This window comes from Scyliorhinus torazame, chromosome 7 (genome assembly GCF_047496885.1).
Source record: "Scyliorhinus torazame isolate Kashiwa2021f chromosome 7, sScyTor2.1, whole genome shotgun sequence".
Classification (NCBI taxonomy): domain Eukaryota; kingdom Metazoa; phylum Chordata; class Chondrichthyes; order Carcharhiniformes; family Scyliorhinidae; genus Scyliorhinus; species Scyliorhinus torazame.
The window spans coordinates 27,315,055-27,335,957 of record NC_092713.1 but is presented as its reverse complement, the minus strand read 5'-3'; the positions used below and the strand labels follow the sequence as shown (position 1 = coordinate 27,335,957).

General features: G+C 45.2%; 1 protein-coding gene across 3 annotated transcripts in view; it reads right to left on the bottom strand.

The window, feature by feature from the left end:
- Positions 1–1,103: 1,103 nt before the first annotated feature.
- Positions 1,104–20,903, bottom strand: part of LOC140426104 (volume-regulated anion channel subunit LRRC8C-like) — a 152,884-nt gene continuing 133,084 nt past the window's right edge. For 2 of the 3 annotated variants that reach the window (XM_072510464.1, XM_072510465.1), the window contains exons 2-3: positions 8,263–8,402; positions 1,104–3,512 (exon numbers count right to left, since the gene is read on the bottom strand). In XM_072510464.1, coding sequence (XP_072366565.1) covers positions 1,197–3,512; positions 8,263–8,400 — 2,454 coding nt within the window. In that variant the 5' untranslated portion in view covers positions 8,401–8,402 and the 3' untranslated portion in view covers positions 1,104–1,196. Of the gene's footprint in view, positions 3,513–5,508; positions 5,638–8,262; positions 8,403–20,903 lie in introns of those variants that run through there. The other variant, XM_072510466.1, reaches the window with a different exon arrangement.

Sequence of the window (20,903 nt, the reverse complement as noted above, 5' to 3'; positions counted from 1 at the left end):
GAGGTTGGAAGATCAGGCCCTATATAAACTATTACAAGGACTTTCTTACATCAAACATGTTTAGCTGCTTCAGTAATCCCCACACTCATCCCTCTTGAGCAAATCATATGTAGTTTTGTTCCAAACTCCATCATTCTCAGCAACTCACCCCTGCCATGGGACTCACATCTTAAAGTTTGAACCCTTCCAGATTCAACTCCTGGTCACCATCTCCTTGTCCCAATTTCTGACATAGTCAATCATTATTTTAATCACAAGTTCAGTTTGGTTTCTCTGCCGCAATGTCACCTCAGTTGTGCTCCACAACTTGATTCGTTATCTGTACCCTTCCCTTCAACAGACATCTGTAAATATGCTCCACATGCAGTCTGCACCTTCAAGTCTTTAATCACTGTATAACTGTTTTTCTGGCGTTCTTTGGATAAACTAGAACATTCTCCAATTTGTTCACAAAAATCATAAAATCCTACTGCACAAACACAATTTATCTCATTATATCCTTGCAGCTTTTTGAGCTATCAAATTAGTCCCACCCCGTTGCTCTCTCCCCATAATCCTACCATTTGATCCTTCACTAAAATTGCCTGTTTACCTACCCAAGTGTCTCTGCCAACTGCTATTGAACTCTCATCCACAGATTTGTCACCTCCAGGTTTCTCTAACAACCATCTGTCTCCACAGATGTCATTTCTCAAAATCTCGGATGCTTACACCTGTTTTGCTTCGCAATATAGTCAGTTTCTATTGGCCCCCTGTTCACTAATACATTGAATTTATCACCCCTTCTAGAAATCCCTCCCCGTCTCTCTTCTCCTCCCCCCTCTCTGAGAAATCCTCGCATTCAGCTTGCTCTCTGTTCTTCCTATTCTGCCTCCCCTTGCACTCATTGCTCATTTGGCAGAACCATAAGCCAACTGGGCTTCACACTTCGGTATTTGTTGTTAGAAAACACTATTTTTCTCTTTGGTCTCCTTTAACTCTTCTTTTGATACAGCTGGCATATCTTTTTCGAGTGTGTTCATCTTGAAATATTTCACATTAAATATACTATAAAAGTGAAGGACCCGATTTGAAAAATTTGCCCTGGTTGAATAAAAAAACACAAGGATCTATTCAATCAGTATGCACTTCTGATTTGCCTAAAAATCTGAGGAAAATGGTTAATTTGACCTTAATCGAAGTTTACTTCTTTTCACCTAGATTCGGTTTAGAAACTCTTCTCTGATATCATATGGAAGTGTGTTGAAAATGTCCTCTTCCACATTCAATTGACTCCTCTTCAAACACTGACACTTTGCTAGCTCAGGTGGCAAGTATTGCAATTTGTTCCCTTTCAGATCCAGTTGCCGCAGTTGTGTCAAATTTTTCACCTTGGGTGGAATGGATGTCAAAAGGTTGTGTGAAAGTATCAGCACTCTAAGCTTGGTGCAGTAAAATAGTTCAAAAGGTAGCTCAGACACTTTGTTGCTTTCAATGTCAAAGTAATGAAGGTCTTCTAGTTGTTCTATTTCAGTGGAAATGCTTGTAATATTATTGTGACCAATTTCAAGATGTCGCAGCCTGGTTAGCTTAAATAGATTTGATGGAAGAAAAGTAATATTATTTTTGGTTAAATAAAGCATTTCCAGTGAGCTAGCCTTGGCAATGTATAGAGGAATCTGTGTAATTTTATTGTGATGAAGTTTGAGTGTGGTGAGTTTGCGAAGATGCTGGAAACTAGCCAGTTCCTCTAATGTTCTCAGATTGTTGTCTTTGAGGTCCAATTCCTGAAGATTGCTCAAACTAAATATAGCACTTGGGATCCTCTCAAGATCGCAGTTATACAGCTTTAGAACAGACAGGCAAAGCATCTTCCTAAGGCCATTAAGAGTGGTGAACTTTTTGCCCTGATTGTGGATTGTGAGGTGCTGAAGGTGATGGGCAACATCAATGACCGCTGCTGGTATTTTGGTGACATTGGATTTCAGGTGCAAAGATTTAAGACGTTCTAAGTCACATAAAGACTGCAGGACAATGGAAGTTTTATTGTCGATTAATAAGTTTCCTTCCAAGTGCAGTTCACGGAGATTCTTCAGACAGTACATCCATTGTGGTATTTCATAAGCATTTGCAAACCGAACTCTTAAAATTGTTATTGTGTCTTTTAAAAATGCAAGTGCTCGATTTTCTACCTTTATTATACAGTTATATACCCACAGTTCTTGAAGTGAAGTTTGTTGCGAAATGGCTGCACTAATAGAGACATCCTTAATAAATTCTAACTTTAATACTTCCAGATTATAAATATCATAAACATTATTGGGAATACCAGGTAGCATAAAGAGATGTAATTCGGTTTTGTTGTCTTCATTGGTAACAATACGTTGTTGAAGCTTCTCGTGTGTCCACTCATAGCTCAGGTTTAGTTGACGGAGTTTGTTTTCACTAACATCAGACAGAAACACAGCAAACTTCCTAGCATACAGTTTATCATATTGGTCAATCAGATGTAGTAAAAATGCAAAATCATTCTTCACATCAGGAATGTCATCAATTCCAGTTTCTTCTCTGACATATGCAAATGAATATTCCTTAAGTTTAAAATAGAAGATCCAGTACAATGTGTAGATGCAGGTTATACAATAAATGAATATGACAACTACATACACGATAGACAACATCCTGAATATTCTCCAAAGACCATGGATGCAGAAAAATTCTGTGAAGCCTGTGATATGAATTTTATCAACACAGTGGACAATGTGTTTCATTTGAGGAATCCGAGTTACAAAATAGGCGAGAATGAGAATTGTTTGAACAGAACGCAAAATAGTTTGTCTTATGTACATCATATAAAGAATATGACCTTCCTCTGTATGAAGACGAAACTTTTTGACTTTTTCAAACAATGCTTTTGCTTGTTCACCCTCCTTTTTATCTAGGATTTTCACTGCAGCATGACCATAAACACCACCTCCAACAGTTTTGAAAGTCTTAGATGGAGGTTTGCACAATGATGCTTGTGCTTCATTCTCACATATCCTGTCATTACTGGATTCCTTTTGTCCCAGTAATAGGGCAGTATCAGAGGATTGTTGTAGGTTTAAAGAGCAAGATACGGATGGTTCAGTTGATAAAACTGTTCTTTGTGGAATTTGTAGATCTGAATCTTCATAAACAGTTTCTGAAAGTGCCTTAGTGGTCCATTGAGAATCTAAACATTTTCCAAGGATTGATATAAAATGTTCAATTTTGGAACTTGTTCCTGGAAATTTGAACCAGAAGTTACTGCTTATCAAAAATACAAGGGTGTGAATGATAGCTATGTATGGGAAATATTTTGAATACCACTGAATTGCATGATCATAACAATACTGATCCATTAAATTGTATTGTTCACGGTCCAAGTCGGTCTTAAATCCAGAATCAAAACTATTTAACTTAAGACCTTTAAGAGCACTTTTGTTCCATTGCATGGTGGTCATTGAGAAGCCTTCTGGTACAGGGACACAAATGATCTTGTCTGTTGATATCTGTTCAAATACAAAAAATATTTTAAAGAAAATTTGACAAAATGCTGCACAACATACTTGTGAGCAAAGTTGGAGCTTGTGGTATAAATGGGACAGCAGCAACATGGGTGCAAAACTGGCTGATGACAGGAAACAAATAGTAGTGTTGAACAGTTGTTTTTGAACTGGATGAAGATTGTGGGAGCTGTTGGACCCCATTGTGGTTCCTAGTGAACACATCTATAGCAAGTGTTGGTTGCTTGAGGAACCTCGGCTCAGAGTTGATGAGCTGGAGTCTGAGCTTCGGACGCTGCGACACACCTGGGAGGGGGAGAGTTACCTGGACGCAAGAGGCAGTCACACCCCTTAGATTAATTGCCTTGAATTCGGCCAGTGATCAGGGACAGGAGGGTGTAACTATGAGTGAGGTAGGTGGAGGGATCCAGGAGGTAGGGTTGCAGAAGCCTCGGCCCTTGGGGGAGGGCTCGGTGGAGGTTGGTTAAGTTTCCAGAACAAGTAATAAAACAGAGTATGGAAATCGGCAGGAATCTAACTTCAGGCACAGCAGATAAGGGCACAGCAGATAAGGGACATCTATGAGAAAGGGGGCAGTTGTACCTAAATGCGCACAATATACGAAACAAGGTAAATGAGCTTGTAGCGCACATTGAAATTGACGAGTTCGACGTTGTGGGCATCACAGAGCCGTGGTTGCAAGATGATCGGGGCTGGGATCTAAATATCCAAGGATATGTGTCCTATCGGAAGGACAGACAGATGCGCAGAGGGAATCTCCTGCGGATTCCCCGTTCGGGCCGCCACTTAGCCGCAGAAACGGAGAATCCCGCCCATCAATTCACCCATGCAACTTTAAACGGTGGAGACAGGGTACTGACGGTAGGAGACATATACGTAGACAGCAGAGTATCGACCCTGGGAGAACTAACGGACAAGCTTCAGCTCCCGAAAGGGAACAAACTCAGATACATTCAACTAAGGAACTTCCTCTGCAAGGAGACCGCAACATTCCCCCAGCAACCCGGACACACCCTACTGGACAGATTTCTAACATCCGACGAACTGGGGACAGTAACTGTGTTGATATATACGGACAACTGCTGGAGGAGGTAAGGGCCCCGCTGGACGAGATACGGGACAAGTGGGAAGAGGAGTTGGGCATAGTGGTAGGGGGAGAACTTTTGATAGAATCACTGCTTGGGGTGAACTCCACCTCCTCATGTGCAGGGCTGAGCCTAACGCAGCTAAAGGTACTGCACAGGGCGCCTGAGCGGGTTCTTCCCGGAGGTGGAAGACAAATGTGAATGGTACCAGGGAGGCCCGGCCAACCACATCCACATGTTCTGGTAATGTCCCAGACTGATCCGAGTACTGGATCGTCTTTTTCGAGGCCATGTCTAAGGTTGTGGGGGTCAGGGTGGAGCCATGCCACTAATGGTGGTCTTTGGCGTATCGGAACAGCCAGATCGCTTTACAGGGTAAGGGGAAGCCACCGTTGCCTTTGCCTCCCTGATTTCCCACCAGAGACTCCTGCTCGGCTGGAGATCAGCAGCACCACCCAAGGTCACAGACTGGCTGTCCAACTTAGCAGAATTCTTCAAATTAGAAAAGATAAAATTTAACATTAGAGGATCGGAGGAAGGCACATAAAACAATTTACCAACCTGTTTGAATACCTGTTTGTGACCAGCAACCAATAAGGGAAGGGGGGCAGCAAAACAGACAAAAGAAAAAAAGGGGGGTAGGAAAAGGGGGAGGGGAGACATCACCCAGAGTACAGGGGAAGTAGGGCAGAGGAATAAAAGGGTACCGAGGGAAAGGAAAACCCAGGGTATGGCCACAGCAAACATCAACAGGGTACAGCTTGGTGGCCTCAAACATGCCCCTAATCTGTTCCAATACCATGGGGTAACATGTTGCTAGTTAAACAGTACGTTGTGTAACAGATTACTGGGAGCTGCGTTAATTAAATGATAAAAAGAAGAGAGAGCTGGCTTACGTTTCTTTGGCACCATTCATGAACTCAGGACATTCCAAAGTGCTTTATAGATAATAAAGTATTGTGGATGCTGCTGAAATCACAAAATTCTTACAGCGCAGAAGGCCGTTTGGCCCATCATGTCTGCACAAGTCTGGAAATGGAGGAAAAATATGAAAGAAAAAAGGCGCATTGCCCAGTGCATGGTACATGGAGAGCTGGGAGGGAAATCACCTCAAAAGTAAAATGTAGTGCTTCAGAATTATTGTTAAAGAAGCTGAGTATGGTCAACAGCTTATGTGCTGTCAGTTCACTAACATCTTTGTATGTGTGGGTGGCTACAAGGGATAAAAGAGTGAATTTTTTTTTAAAGATTTAGAGTACCCAATTCATTTTTTCCAATTAAAGGGCAATTTAGCGTGGCCAATCCACCTACCCTGCACATCTTTTGGGTTGTGGGGGCGAAACCCAAGCAAACACAGGAAGAATGTGCAAACTCCACACGGACAGTGGCCCAGAGCCGGGATCGAACCTGGGATCTTGGCGCCGTGAGGCAGCTGTGCTCACCACTGCACCACCATGCTGTCCTATAATTTAGTTTTCTTTAATTTTTATCACTCTGCAGGTAAAGTGGGGGTTCATTAGATTAGTAAATCTGTGGATGAGTTTATGGCAAACAAATGGTTGTTATTTTGAAGAAGGCCAGTAGATGCCAGTCGATCCCTCTTCCAGGAACAACCTGGCTCACCACGCCTCATAGCATCGCGTTAGATTGTGGGCAGGGTCACTTTCTGGTAAATCTGCATATTAGAGTGAGACAGCAATTCTCACTGGAATATGCATTCCCGAGATCTACCCAAGGCGTGGGACCTCAGGTGAACGCCATTAGATGCTACAAATGGGACCAGACAGAATGATACTCGTAGGGGTCTCCCAGGGGATCGGACGTTTCCAGGTGCTTGCCTCTGAGCAGGGTGGTACCCTGTCACTGCTGGTGTCACCTGGGCACCCTGACAGTGCCACCTGAGTGCCAGCCTGCTTCTGCCCCCAGGTGGCACTGCTAGGGGTGGTGCCAAGCTGGCATTTTTACAAGACAGGGATCAGGCTATGGGTGCCCTGCACAGATGACGGGGGGGGGGGGGGGGGGGGGGGGGGGGGGGGGCAATGCTTGGAGGGGGAGGATTGGGGATGAATTGGGATGTCGAGAGATCGGGACGCCATTTTTAAATGGCACCCCACACTCTCCCTGCATTGAAGAGTTTCACCGAGCGGAGCTCCTCAGTGTAGAAAGCAGGCCAGGGCAGTACGGTGGCGCAGTGGGTTAGCCCTGCTGCCTCACGGCGCCAAGGTCCCAGATTCGATCCCGGCTCTGGGTCACTGTCCATTTGCACATTCTCCCTGTGTTTTCGTGGGTTTCGCCCCCACAACCCAAAGATGTGCAGGGTAGGTGGATTGGCCACGCTAAATTGCCCCTTAATTGGAAAAAATTAATTGGGTTTTCTAAATTAAAAAAAAAAAGTGCAGAAAGCAGGCCTAAGTGCGCCCTCATCCGGGTGTTCCCCGCTGAGGCCCCCCGATCTATCCGACTGGCCTTTGATCGCGTGGTGCTTCTCGGCGCTCCAAGTGCCGGGAAACAGACGGCTAATCACGCACTATGGGAAGATTGTGCCCACAATATACATGGTAGCATTCTAAATCAATCCAACTGCTCCCAGTATCTGAAACAAAAGCAGAAAATACTGGACAATCTCAGCAGGTCTGGCAGCATCTCTCCACAGATGCTGTCAGACTGTTCAGTATTTTCTGCTTTTGCACCCTGGATGCATTGCTATCATTTTATGAATTATGTGACCATTTTAACCTCAAATGATAGTATTGAAATAGTCTATAAATAAATGCAACTGCTGTTATTTTTAATTAATATCTTAATTAAAATGTTACATTTTATTGAAACCATATATGGATAATATCAATTTATAGATTATACAAAGTAATAAAGTTGGAACTGAACCCAAGAGTTCAGATTTCCTTTATTCCACTAATGTTTTATGTTTTGAACTCAAAAAAGATTAATCTTATTTACATTTTCTTTTTTAAAATAAATTTAGTGTACCCAATTCATTTTTTCCAATTAAGGGTAATTTAGCGTGGCCAATCCACCTAGCCTGCACATCTTTGGGTTGTGGGGGTGAAACCCACGCAAACACGTGGAGAACGTGCAAACTCCACACAGAAAGTGACCCAGCGCTGGGATCGAACCTGGGACCTCGACGCCGTGAGGCAGCAATGCTAACCCACTGCGCCACCATGCTGCCCCAGCTTATTTACATTTTCAATCATTCAACCCAACATGAAAATGTTGCTAGAAGTAATTTATTCAGGTAAACTAGACAAGGATAATCACCCAAACCAAACGTATAAAAATTAGTGTATGTTTCACGAAAATGGACAGGTATATTACCTAGTCCAAATATTTATTTAAATTACTTATGGTTAGAAAGTGTAGCTACATTAGTCATAATGATAATTTGGATTGCAATGACGATAGCAGAATGCCACGTTACTTGTTCCAGAGTTTAGAGGGTTTGAACCACTCTGTTGCTTGAAATCTATTCAAACCATTACAACATCTACTTTAGCTCTGAAACAACATTACATTAAACATCATTACAAAAACAATTTGGTTCAAATGGACACTTCATAAACCAGATAAATTAGAGCAGCGTGAATGCATCCATATTATATACATACTTGTGAACACAAACAATGTGTTACCTGTAATGTCCCTCCAAAAACTGCTACCATTAGCATCAGAATAGTCAAATAATCTGTGAAAACATCCCACCATGGTTTCAAGATTTTAAATGTAGCTCTTTGGTCTCCAAAATATTTCAGCTCAACCACTGAAAACATACCTAAAGCAACAAAAGATTTTACTAGTTATATAAATCATTGGCACCAAACATTTCATCACAAAAATAACTTAGGCTGGATTCTCCGGTCCCGCAGCCGTGTGTTTCTTGGCGGCCCGCTGTTCGCTGGCAGTGAGATTTTGTCTTCCCACTGCTTGAAAATGGGATTTTCCATTGAAGCCACTCCACGCCGCCAGGTAACCCGCAGGTGGGGGCTGTGCTGCCGGCTGGAAAGGTGAATCCGGCCCTTGTATTTGAGTGGAACTTTGAATGGATATAATAATATTATTAATAACCTTTATTGTTACAAGTAGGCTTACATTAACACTGCAATGAAGTCGCCATATTCCGCCGCCTGTTCGGGTACACAGAGGGAGAATTCAGAATGTCCAAATTACCTAACAGCACGTCTTTCACGACTTGTGGGAGGAAACCGGAGCACCCGGAGGAAACCCACGCACACACGGGGAGAACGTGCAGACTCCGCACAGACAGTGACCCAAGCCGGGAATTGAACCTCGGACCCTGGAGCTATGAAACAACAGTGCTACCCACTGTGTTACTTTGCTGCCCCATTTAGGCATTATCAAACAAATTTCGACACAAACCACTTAAGGAGACATCAGAACATGTGACCAAAACCTTGGTCAAAGAGGTTGATTTTAAGGAGCATCTTAAAAGAGAAAAGAGGAGTAGAGAGGCAGAGAGATTTAGGGAGGGAATTCTATAGGTTGGGGCCCATAGGCAGCTGAAGGTACAACCACCAGAGGTGGAGTGATTAACATCAGGAATGCTCAGGAGTCCAGGATTAGCAGAGTGCAGATATTTTGGAGGACTGTGGAAATTGAGTGGATCACAGGGAAAGGGAGGGGTGAGATCATGTAGGGATTTGAAAGCTTCAATGAAAATTTTAAAATTGGGTCTAATTGTGCTACTGTCACCTTGATTAATTGGAACATTGGTAAAGTCATACTTTGAAAATTGCGTTCAGATCAATGCACAGATCTTTAATAGGACACTGATGTGTTGGAGGTTTACAGGAGAGTGTCATGTGAGAGTACCTTTAAGAAATGGATGTTTAAGCAATGTACGTTTAAGAAATGGAGCTGATCATATTACTGAAGTGATGTCAGAGGGTGGGGGGAGCTGAGCTCACTTCTGCTTTTTGAGTTTCAGTTTGAGAAAGCAGCTGGGAGTGTGTTTGTTTTGCTGTGAGCTGCATGAAGAAGCACAGAGCTGGTCTGTTGATTTCTGCAATCCAAAGACTATAAATATATTGAATGTAACCTAATGTGCTCCTATTTTTGAAGGTTTGCAGTCTTTTGGATGTTTAAAGGAACAGTTTGAAGGATTATTTAGTGTTGTAGTCTTTTGGGGTTATCTTTGAAGTAATGGGTGTTAAGATATTCAATGTTTGTTTTAAAAGGGTTAAATTGAGTTCATAGAATAAACATTGTTTTGTTTTAAAAACCACTTGTCCATTTCTGCTGTATCACACCTGGAGAGTACGCCGTGTGCTTCCCACACCACAATCTATTAAAGGTTGTGGGTCGGTTGAACTCCATGAAACACTTTGGGGTTCTGTAAACCCGGACCCATAACAATTGGGGGCCCCGAGGGGGATAAAAGTCTATCGATTGGATTGGCTTAACGAACTTAAAGACAGTGAGGGATGAGCATATTGTGGTTGCTTTTCAGGTGTGGTATTTTAGTTTAAGTGGGGAGTGTGTTGTGGACAATGGCTCTTTCAGAGGCTCAGGGGTTTTTGGGGTTGGACACGGTGACACGCAATACCTTACGGACAAAGACTAAAAGCAGACTGTTAGATTTGGCAAAAGCATTGCAGTTAACATTGCCTGGCAAAATGCGAAAAGATGAGGTACTTACCGCGGTAGCTGAGCATTTAAATTTGCCTGAAATACATTCTGACTCATTAGAAATGGCAAAGCTCCAGTTGCAGATTAAGCAATTTGAACATGAAAAAGAATTAAAGCAGCGTGAATATGCAATGAGAGAAAAAGAAAAGGAGAGAGAAGAAACAAAGAAAGAGATAGAGATAGAGAGGAAAATGAAAAGGAGAAAGAAGAAAGAAACAAAGAAAGAGATAGAGAGGAAAGGAAAAAGAGAGAGAGTTTGAACTTCATAAAATGGCTATGAAACATGAAAATCAGTTAAAATTGGCAGACGCAAAGGGAAACATACAGTTGGATGAGATTGATGAGGATAGTGATACAGAGCATCATAGTCGAAGACGTGGTGGGGATCTATTTAAATATGTCCAAGCATTGCCAAGGTTTGATGAGAAGGAGGTAGAAGCCTTTTTGATTTCATTTGAGAAGGTAGCTAAACCAATGAAATGGCCACAGGACATGTGGGTATTACTGATTCAAACAAAGCTGGTCGGTAGAGCTAGTGAAGTGTTTGCATCACTACCGGAGGAGGTATCTGGAACGTATGAGGAGGTGAAGAAATCCATCTTAAGTGCATATGAGCTAGTGCCTGAAGCTTGCAGACAAAAGTTTAGAAATTTAAAGAAAGAATTTGGTCAAATATACATGGAGTTTGAAAGGCTCAAACAGAGTAATTTTGATAGGTGGATAAGGGCTTTGAAAATAGACCAAACATATGAAGCTCTCAGAGAAATTATACTTTGGAGGAGTTTAAAAATTCAATTCCTGATGTAGTGAGAACTCATGTGGAAGAGCATAGGGTTAAAACTGTGAGTTTAGCAGCAGAAATGGCAGATGATTATGAATTAGTTCATAAATTAAGGCTTGGTTTCCAACATCAGTTTCAGCCGGTGAGCGATAGAAACTGGGGACATGAGAAATACTCAAGTGGTAAAGGTAAAGGTGATCTGATGGGAGATAATAAAGAGTGTACCTCAGATTTAAAAAGAAATCCAGGAGGGTGCCAGATGTCCTGAAAGAATTTACTCGTGTGGGTAAAGTTTACTCATTTGTATCAGGAGGAGCAGGTAAAGAAGTCACAATTTTAAGAGATACGGGAGCTAGTCAATCTTTAATGGTAAGAGATGAGGAATTATGTAGTTTAGGAAGAATGTTGCCAGAAAAGGTGGTAATATGTGGAATTCAGGGTGAGAGGAGTCGCGTTCCATTATATAAGGTAAGGTTGGAAAGTCCAGTGAAGAGTGGTGAAGTGGTAGTAGGAGTAATAGAGGAACTATCTTGTCCAGGAATACAGTTTATCTTGGGTCATGATATAGCTGGATCGCAGGTGGGAGTGTTGCCTACTGTGGTTGATAAGCCAGTGGAAAATCAGACAACTGAAATGTTGAAGGACGAATATCCTGGGATTTTTCCGGATTGTGTAGTAACAAGGTCGCAAAGTCACAGGTTAAGACAAGAGGAAAAATCAAAGAGTGAAGATGAAGTTGAAGTGCAATTATCAGAAACGATTTTTGATCAAATATTTGAAAAAGAACAAGAACAGGTGGCGGATGAGGCGGATATTTTTAGTTCAGGAAAATTGGCGGAGTTACAACAGAAAGATGTAGAAATAGACTTCCGGTTGCGGTGATGCCTTGCTAGCTCCGACGGACCTTCGGGCTCTTTTAAGAGCCCCAACGGGGAATTTTTTGACGACGCAACCCGGTGTGGGGTGTGTGAGAAGGGAGTCCCCCCCCAACGAAGGAGGAAAAAACCGGCGGCGGCGGCGGCTGCAGCACGAGGAATCGTCGACCAAAGGGTCAGAAAGAGAGAAGCACAAGGTGGCGGCGGAGAAAGCGCAGGCGACATGGGGGCCTGAGCAGGATGAAATTTTGAGACGATGCGTGGAGCTGCTGAAGAGGGAGGTGCTGACCCCGATGCTACAGGCAATTGAGGGGCTCAAGGAGACACTAAAGACCCAGGAGACAGAGCTCCGCGTGGTGGAGCAGAAGGTGACAGATAATGAGGACGAGATCCTGGGCCTGGCGGTTAAGACACAGACGCACGAGGCACTTCATAAAAAGTGTACTGAAAGGATCGAGGCCCTAGAAAACGGAGCGCGAAGGAAGAACCTTCGGATACTGGGTCTCCCTGAGGGTGTGGAAGGAGTGGACTGTGGAGCTTATGCAAGTACGATGCTGAGCTCACTGATTGGTGCTGAGGCCCCTACGGGCCCCTTGGAGGTGGAGTGGGCACATCGGATCCCGGCGAGAAGACCAAAAGCGGGAGAACCACCCAGGGCGATAATCGTGCGATTTCACCGCCTTAAGGATAGAGAAGAGGTCCTGAGATGGGCTAAAAAGGTGCGGAGTAGCAGATGGGAGAATGCAGTGGTACGGGTGTACCAGGATTGGAGTGCGGAGGTGGCGAGAAGGAGGGCGAGCTTTAACCGAGTCAAAGAGGTGTTGCATAAAAGGAAGGTGAAGTTCGGGATGCTGCAGCCGGCAAGACTATGGGTCACGTATCAGGAGAGACACCATTATTTCGAGACGGCGGAGGAAGCATGGACCTTTATCAAAGAGGAGAAATTGGATCGGAACTGAGGGACTGATGCTGCAGGAAATGTTATTGTTAATGTTATGGTTGAAGTTAATTGAGAAGTAAATTGGGAAGGGGGGAGACATTGGGAAATGTGGGCGCCGGTGAGGGGGGAAAGACGGGACAGAGTTGGAAAATGGAGAAGGGGAGGGGGAGGGGAAAAGCTGTGCCATAAGAGGCGGGTCAGGTAAAGGGATGTTCCCGCGCCCGAAAGAATAAGGCGGGAAGACAGGCGCAAGGCGGATGGGAGTTCCCCACACGGGGGGGTCAAGGAGTGAGCAGGAGTAGCCGGGGTCAGTTGAAGTCAGCTGACTTACGGAAGTAATATGGGGGGAGCAATCACGCTAGAAAGAGATCTAGCGGGGTGGGGGGGCAACTGGGTTGCTGCTGCGGAAATCCAAAAGGAAATGGCTAAAGAGTGGGTGGACGGGGATGGTGTGCGACGCTGGGGGAGCGAGTAGGAGCGCGGAGGCGGGATATGGGACTGGCCTAGAGAAGGTAATGGCTAGTCGACACGCGGGGGGGCAGGTAGCCCCCTAGTGAGGCTGATCACGTGGAACGTGAGAGGCCTGAACGGACCGATAAAAAGGGCCCGAGTGCTCGCGCATTTGAAAGGACTAAGGGCAGACGTGGTTATGCTCCAAGAGACGCACCTAAAGGTGGCGGACCAAGTTAAGTTAAGGAAAGGATGGGTGGGACAGGTGTTCCACTCAGGACTAGACGCAAAGAACAGAGGGGTGGCCATTTTGGTGGGGAAACAGGTAGCATTTGAAGCAAAGAACATCGTAGCAGATAGCGGAGGTAGATATGTAATGGTGAGTGGCAGGCTGGAGGGAATGGAGGTCGTGTTGGTTAATGTGTATGCCCCAAACTGGGACGATGCGGGATTTATGAGACGGATGCTGGGGCGTATACCAGACCTGGAGGTAGGAAACTTGATTTTAGGAGGGGACTTTAATACGGTGCTGGACCTGGGGCTAGATAGATCCAGCTCAAGGACCGGAAGAAGGCCGGCAGCGGCCAAGGTACTTAAGGGGTTTATGGACCAAATGGGGGGAGTGGATCCATGGCGATTTCTTAGACCTAGGGCTAGGGGGTTCTCCTTCTTCTCCCATGTCCATCAAGTGTACTCCCGGATAGATTTTTTTGTTTTGGGAAGGTCGTTGATCTCTAGGGTGGAAGAAGCTGAGTACTCAGCCATAGCGGTCTCGGACCATGCCCCACATTGGGTGGACCTGGAATTAGGAGAGGAAAGGGAGCAGAGAACACTCTGGCGATTAGATGTGGGATTGATGGCGGATGAGGGAGTGTGTGCAAGAGTGCGGGGGTGTGTTGAGAGATACCTGGAGGTCAATGACGACGGCGAGGTCCCTGTGGGAGTGGTATGGGAAGCACTAAAAGCGGTGGTCAGAGGAGAGCTGATCTCCATTGGGGCCCACAAAAGGAAAACAGAGGCCAAGGAAAGGGAAAGATTACTGGGGGAGATTTTAAGGGTGGATAGGGAATTTGCAGAGACCCCGGAGGAGGAACTGTACAGGGAGAGGAGACGACTCCAGACGGAGTTTGACCTTCTGGCCACCAGAAAGGCGGAGGTACTGTGGAGGAAGGCACAGGGGAGGAGGTATGAATATGGGGAAAAGGCTAGTCGCCTGTTGGCTCATCAATTGCGAAAGAGGACAGCAGCAAGGGAGATAGGAGGAATTAGAGACGAAAGGGGAGACACGGTGCGAAGGGCAGGAAAGATAAATGAGGTGTTCAAGACCTTCTATGAGGGACTGTATAGGTCTCAATCCCCAGAGGGAGAGGAGGGGATGCGGCAGTTCCTGGACCAATTGAGGTTCCCAAAAGTGGAGGAGCAGGAGGTGGTAGGCCTGGGGGCACCAATTGGGGTGGACGAGGTTATTAAGGGACTGGGAAGCATGCAAGCAGGGAAGGCCCCGGGACCAGACGGGTTCCCGGTGGAATATTACATAAAATATGTGGACTTGTTGGCCCTGTTGATGGTGAGGACGTTCAATGAGGCCAGGGAAGGGGGGACTCTACCCCCGACGATGTCGGAGGCGACGATATCGCTAATTTTGAAGAGGGATAAAGATCCGTTGCAGTGCGGGTCCTATAGACCTATTTCCAAATTGTTAGCAAAGGTACTGGCATTGAGGATAGAGGACTGTGTCCCGGGGGTGGTGCACGAAGACCAGACAGGGTTCGTAAAAGGGAGACAACTGAATGTTAACGTGCGACGACTATTAGGGGTGATAATGATGCCCCCAGTGGAGGGGGAGGCAGAGATAGTGGCAGCAATGGATGCAGAGAAGGCATTTGATAGGGTGGAGTGGGAGTATTTATGGGAAGTGTTAAGGAGGTTTGGGTTCGGGAACGGGTTTATTAGCTGGGTTAAGACTTCTTTATGGGGCTCCAACGGCAAGTGTAGTTACAGGTCGACAAAGATCGGAGTATTTCCGACTATATAGGGGAACAAGACAGGGATGCCCGCTGTCTCCATTGTTGTTAGCGTTGGCAATTGAACCTCTGGCCATGGCGTTGAGAGACTCCAGGAAATGGAGAGGGGTGATTAGAGGGGGAGAAGAACACCGAGTCTCGTTATACGCAGATGACCTATTGTTATACGTGTCGGACCCAGCGGGGGGGATGGTAGCGGTTATGCAAATTTTGAGGGGGTTCGGGGATTTCTCGGGGTATAGGCTAAACATGGGGAAGAGTGAATTATTTGTGATACATCCAGGGGACCAGAGTAGAGAGATAGAAGGCTTGCCTCTAAGGAAAGTGGAAAGAAAATTCCGATACCTGGGGATTCAGATCGCTAGGAGCTGGGGAACCTTGCACAGACTTAATTTGACACGGCTGGTAGAACAAATGGAGGAGGACTTCAAGAGGTGGGACATGCAGCCTCTGTCGCTGGCGGGCAGGGTGCAAGCAATCAAGATGATGGTCCTCCCGAGGTTCTTATTTGTATTTCAATGTCTCCCTATACTAATCACTAAGACCTTTTTTAATAAAAGACAGGAGCATAACGAGCTTCGTGTGGGCAGGGAAAGTTCCGAGAGTAAGGAGGGGGTTCCTTCAGCGTAGTAGGGACAGAGGAGGATTGGCACTACCGAACTTGGGCGATTACTATTGGGCCACCAATGTGGCAATGATACGTAAATGGATGATGGAGGGTGAGGGAGCGGCGTGGAAAAGACTGGAGAGAAAGTCCTGTAAAGGGACGAGTTTAGAGGCGCTGGTGACGGCGCCGCTACCGTTCTCACCTAAAAAGTTTACCACGAATCCGGTGGTGGCGGCAACATTGAATATCTGGGGACAGTGGAGGCGACAGAGAGGGGTGCGGGGAGCCCTGGTGGGGTCCCCAATCAGGAACAACCATAGGTTCGCCCCAGGAAGAATGGATGGAGGATTTCAGAGCTGGCACCAGTTGGGAATTAGGAGGGTGGGAGATTTGTTTATAGATGGGACTTTAGCGAGCTTGGGAGCATTGGAGGAAAAGTATAGGTTGCCCCGGGGAAATTTCTTGAGATATATGCAGGTGAGGGCGTTTACTAGACAACAGGTGAGGGAATTTCCGTTGCTCCCAACACAGGGGATTCAGGACAGAGTGCTTTCAGGGGTGTGGGTCGGAGAGGGCAAGGTGTCAGAGATATACCAAGAGATGAGGGAAGAGGGGGAGGAGTCGGTGGGCGAACTAAAAGGAAAGTGGGAAGAAGAACTAGGGGAGGAGATAGAGGAGGGTATGTGGGCTGATGCCCTAAGCAGGGTAAATTCCTCTTCCTCATGCGCCAGGCTTAGCCTGATTCAATTTAAGGTGCTACATAGAGCACACATAACGGGAGCAAGATTGAGCAGGTTCTTTGGAGTGGAGGACAGATGTGGGAGGTGTGGCGGGAGCCCGGCAAACCACGCACATATGTTTTGGGCGTGCCCGGCACTGGAAGGGTATTGGAAGGGAGTGACGGGAGTGATTTCGAAAGTGGTGAAGGCCCGGGTCAAACCAGGCTGGGGGTTAGCTCTATTTGGAGTTGCAGATGAGCCGGGAGTGCAGGAGGCGAAAGAGGCCGACGTTGTGGCCTTTGCGTCCCTAGTAGCCCGGCGCAGGATCCTACTCATGTGGAAGGAGGCGAAACCCCCCGGACTGGAGGCTTGGGTAAATGATATGGCGGGGTTTATTAAATTGGAGCAGATAAAGTTTGTCCTGAGAGGGTCGGCTCAAGGGTTCACCAGGCGGTGGCAGCCATTTCTCGACTACCTAGGGGAACATTAGAGGGAAGACAGATGACCAGCAGCAGCAACCCAGGGGGGAGGGGGGGGTTTAGTTTAGTTTATGTCAAAAGATAATGGGGTTTTGTTATTTGTGTATTGTTAAAAATGTCTTTATTGTTACGTTTGCTTTGTAAGAGGGGAAAAATTGTTCTCTGGAAAAAATTTTCAATAAAATATATTTTTAAAAAAGAAAGATGTGGAAATAAAACAGATATATCAGAAAGCATATAGAAGAGGAATCTGAGAGTATACCAGAGTGTTATTACCATAAAAGTGATGGCTTGATGAGAAAATGGAAACCTGTACATATGCAGGCGGATGAAAAGTATGCAGAAGTTCATCAAGTAGTATTGCCGGTAGGGTATAGAAAGGAGGTGTTGCGAGTGGCACATGAGGTACCAGTCGGAGGTCATTTGGGGGTAAGGAAAACACAAGCTAAAATCCAGAAACATTTTTATTGGCCTGGACTACATAAAGATGTAGTTAAATTTTGTCAATCATGTCACACATGTAAAGTGATAGGGAAACCTCAAGCAGTGATAAAACCAGCGCCCTTAATACCCATTCCAGCATTTGAGGAACCTTTTACAAGGGTCCTAATTGATTGTGTAGGACCGCTTCCTAAAACAAAAAGTGGGAAACAATATCTTTTGACTATAATGAATGTGTCTACTAGGTTTCCAGAGGCCATTCCAGTACGTAATATTACAGCTAAAAAGATTGTGGAGGAGTTACTTAAATTCTTTACTAGATATGGACTACCCACAGAAATTTAATCGGATCAAGGATCAAATTTTACCTCAAAAGTTATTCAAAGTTATGGACAGCTTAGGGATAAAACAATTTAAATCAACTGCGTACCATCCAGAATCGCAGGGAGTGTTAGAAAGGTGGCATCAGACATTAAAGACAATGTTGAGGGCTTATTGTCAAGATTATCCAGAGGATTGGGATAAAGGAATTCCATTCGTAATGTTTGCAATTAGGGATGCACCTAATGAGTCAACCAAATTTAGTCCTTTTGAACTAATTTTTGGTCATGAGGTAAGAGGACCACCTAAATTGATTAAAGAAAAATTGGTGGGTAGCTGACTTTGTCTGATTGTACCACTACTTTCCAAATCCTTGATAATGGACTCGAGAAACTTCCCTACTACCAAAGTTAGGCTTATGGTAGATAGTTCCGTTTTCTCTCTACCTCCCTTTTTGAGTAGCGGAGTTATATTAGTTACTCTACAATCTGTAGAAACCATTCCAGAATCCAAAGAATTTTGAAAAATCACCACCAATGGATCTATTTCTAGGGCCACTTCCTTAATTACTCTGGGATGAAGATGATCAGGCCCTGGAGATTAATCCACCTTCAATGCTATTAATTTCCCCCAAACCATTTCTTTACTAATACTAATTTCCTTCAGCTCCTCACTGAAACTTGTGTTTGACAACGTTCTTTGTCCCATCTTTGTTCTTTGTTAATAGGGAAATCCCTGGGAATTACAGACCCATCAGTCTTACGACTGTGGTGAGCAAAATATTGGAAAGGATTCTGTGAGACAGGATTTATGATTATTTAGTAAACCATAATTCCATTTAGTAAGCCCATAATTCACCCATACCCACCATCACAGCTTCCGAAGTCAGATTGGCCTTCCTGAAAGTGAACCCTCGGAAGGCGACGGGCCCAGACGGGATCCCTGGTCGTGCACTCAGAGCCTGCGCGGACCAGCTGACAGAGGTATTCACGGACATCTTTAACCTGTCCCTACTCCACTCCGAGGTCCCCACCTGCTTCAAGAAGACCATCATCATACCGGTACCAAAGAAGAACCAGGCAACGTGCCTCAATGACTACCGTCCGGTGGCCCTGACTTCAGTCGTAATGAAGTGCTTCGAGAGGTTGATCATGAAGCGCATCACCTCCATACTCCCTTGATCCACTGCAATTCGCATACCGCTGCAACCGGTCCACATCAGACACCATTTCCCTGGCCCTACACTCATCCCTAGAGCATCTCGAAAACAAGGACTCCTACATTAGACTCCTATTTATTGACTACAGCTCCGCCTTCAACACCATAATCCCAGCCAAGCTCATATCAAAGCTCCAAAACCTAGGACTTGGCTCCCCACTCTGCAACTGGATCCTCGATTTTCTGACCAACAGACCACAATCAGTAAGAATGAACAACAACACCTCCTCCACAATAGTCCTCAACACCGGCGCCCCGCAAGGCTGCGTATTTAGCCCCCTACTCTACTCCCTGTACACAGGACTGCATGGCAAAAATCTCTCCCTCAATGCCAGCAAAACTAAAGAGCTGGTAATTGACTTCAGGAAGCAAAGTACTGTACACACCCCTGTCAGCATCAACGGGGCCGAGGTGGAGATGGTTAGCAGTTTCAAATTCCTAGGGGTGCACATCTCCAAAAATCTGTCCTGGTCCACCCACGTCGACGCTACCACCAAGCATAACAGCGCCTATACTTCCTCAGGAAACTAAGGAAATTCGGCATGTCCACATTGACTCTTACCAACTTTTACAGATGCACCATAGAAAGCATCCTATCAGGCTGCATCACAGCCTGGTATGGCAACTGCTCGGCCCAGGACCACAAGAAACTTCAGAGAGTCGTGGACACCGCCCAGTCCATCACACGAACCTGCCTCCCATCCATTGACTCCATCTACACCTCCCGCTGCCTGGGGAAAGCGGGCAGTATAATCAAAAATCCCTCCCACCCGGCTTACTCACTTTCCCAACTTCTTCCATCGGGCAGGAGATACAGAAGTCTGAGAACACGCACGAACAGACTCAAAAACAGCTTCTTCCCCACTGTCACCAGACTCCTAAATGACCCTCTTATGGACTGATTTCATTAACACTACACCCTTTGGGTGCTGGAAGCCTCCCGGACCTGCCACATCTCACAGTCAGAGCACAGCACCCCTCTAACTGACATTGCGTCAATTAATTAAAATTTGTCTTTTTTTTTTAATACTTTTTTTTTTAATTTCAAAGTTACTGTCAACTATCTGTTTCCTAGCACTAGATTCCTAATAGAAATGCGATAGCTAACTATAATACTCTCCGATCTCTGGTTTAGATATCCTCTAAATTATAATTAAGTTATTATTTTTAATTAGTTCCCAAATACTCAATTTTTTTTAAAATTTAGGTTAGAATCCCAACCAGCCACTCTGGCCACAGCTTTTCTGTGATGTCACTTTAGTTTCCCCCCGACACACACAATTTGAAAAAAGGTATAAAAGTAAAAATAACTTACTTACCTTCTTACCTTCTGAGTGTCTTAGATGTTCTCAGGTTCTCTCGCTGACAGAGACTGCTCCTCCACCTCCGAACCTTGACCTGCACAATGCTAATAATATAATAATAATATAATATGGCACTTACCTTACACCAATGGGTCTTATTATTAGGTTAGAGGAGGAGGGCGGGTGGGAGACACTACACGTGTAGTGTCTCGGGTTTCCTCTCCACCAGAATTTATTGGTTGGTGGGGGGGGGGACGACTTGCCAGAGGTCCGCGGGTTGAACTTCCGGTTCCCGCCTTATATAAAAACAAATAAAACAGAAAAGAAGAACAGACACGGGACCAGGCAAGGCTTTTAAATACACTACTCACCTCCAAGAAGGCCCCTGCGCACCGCTGCCGCCGAAATCCAAAGGGCTGCTCCTGTAAAGGCAAGGCTTTTTAAAGTAAGTACTCACCTCCCAGAAGG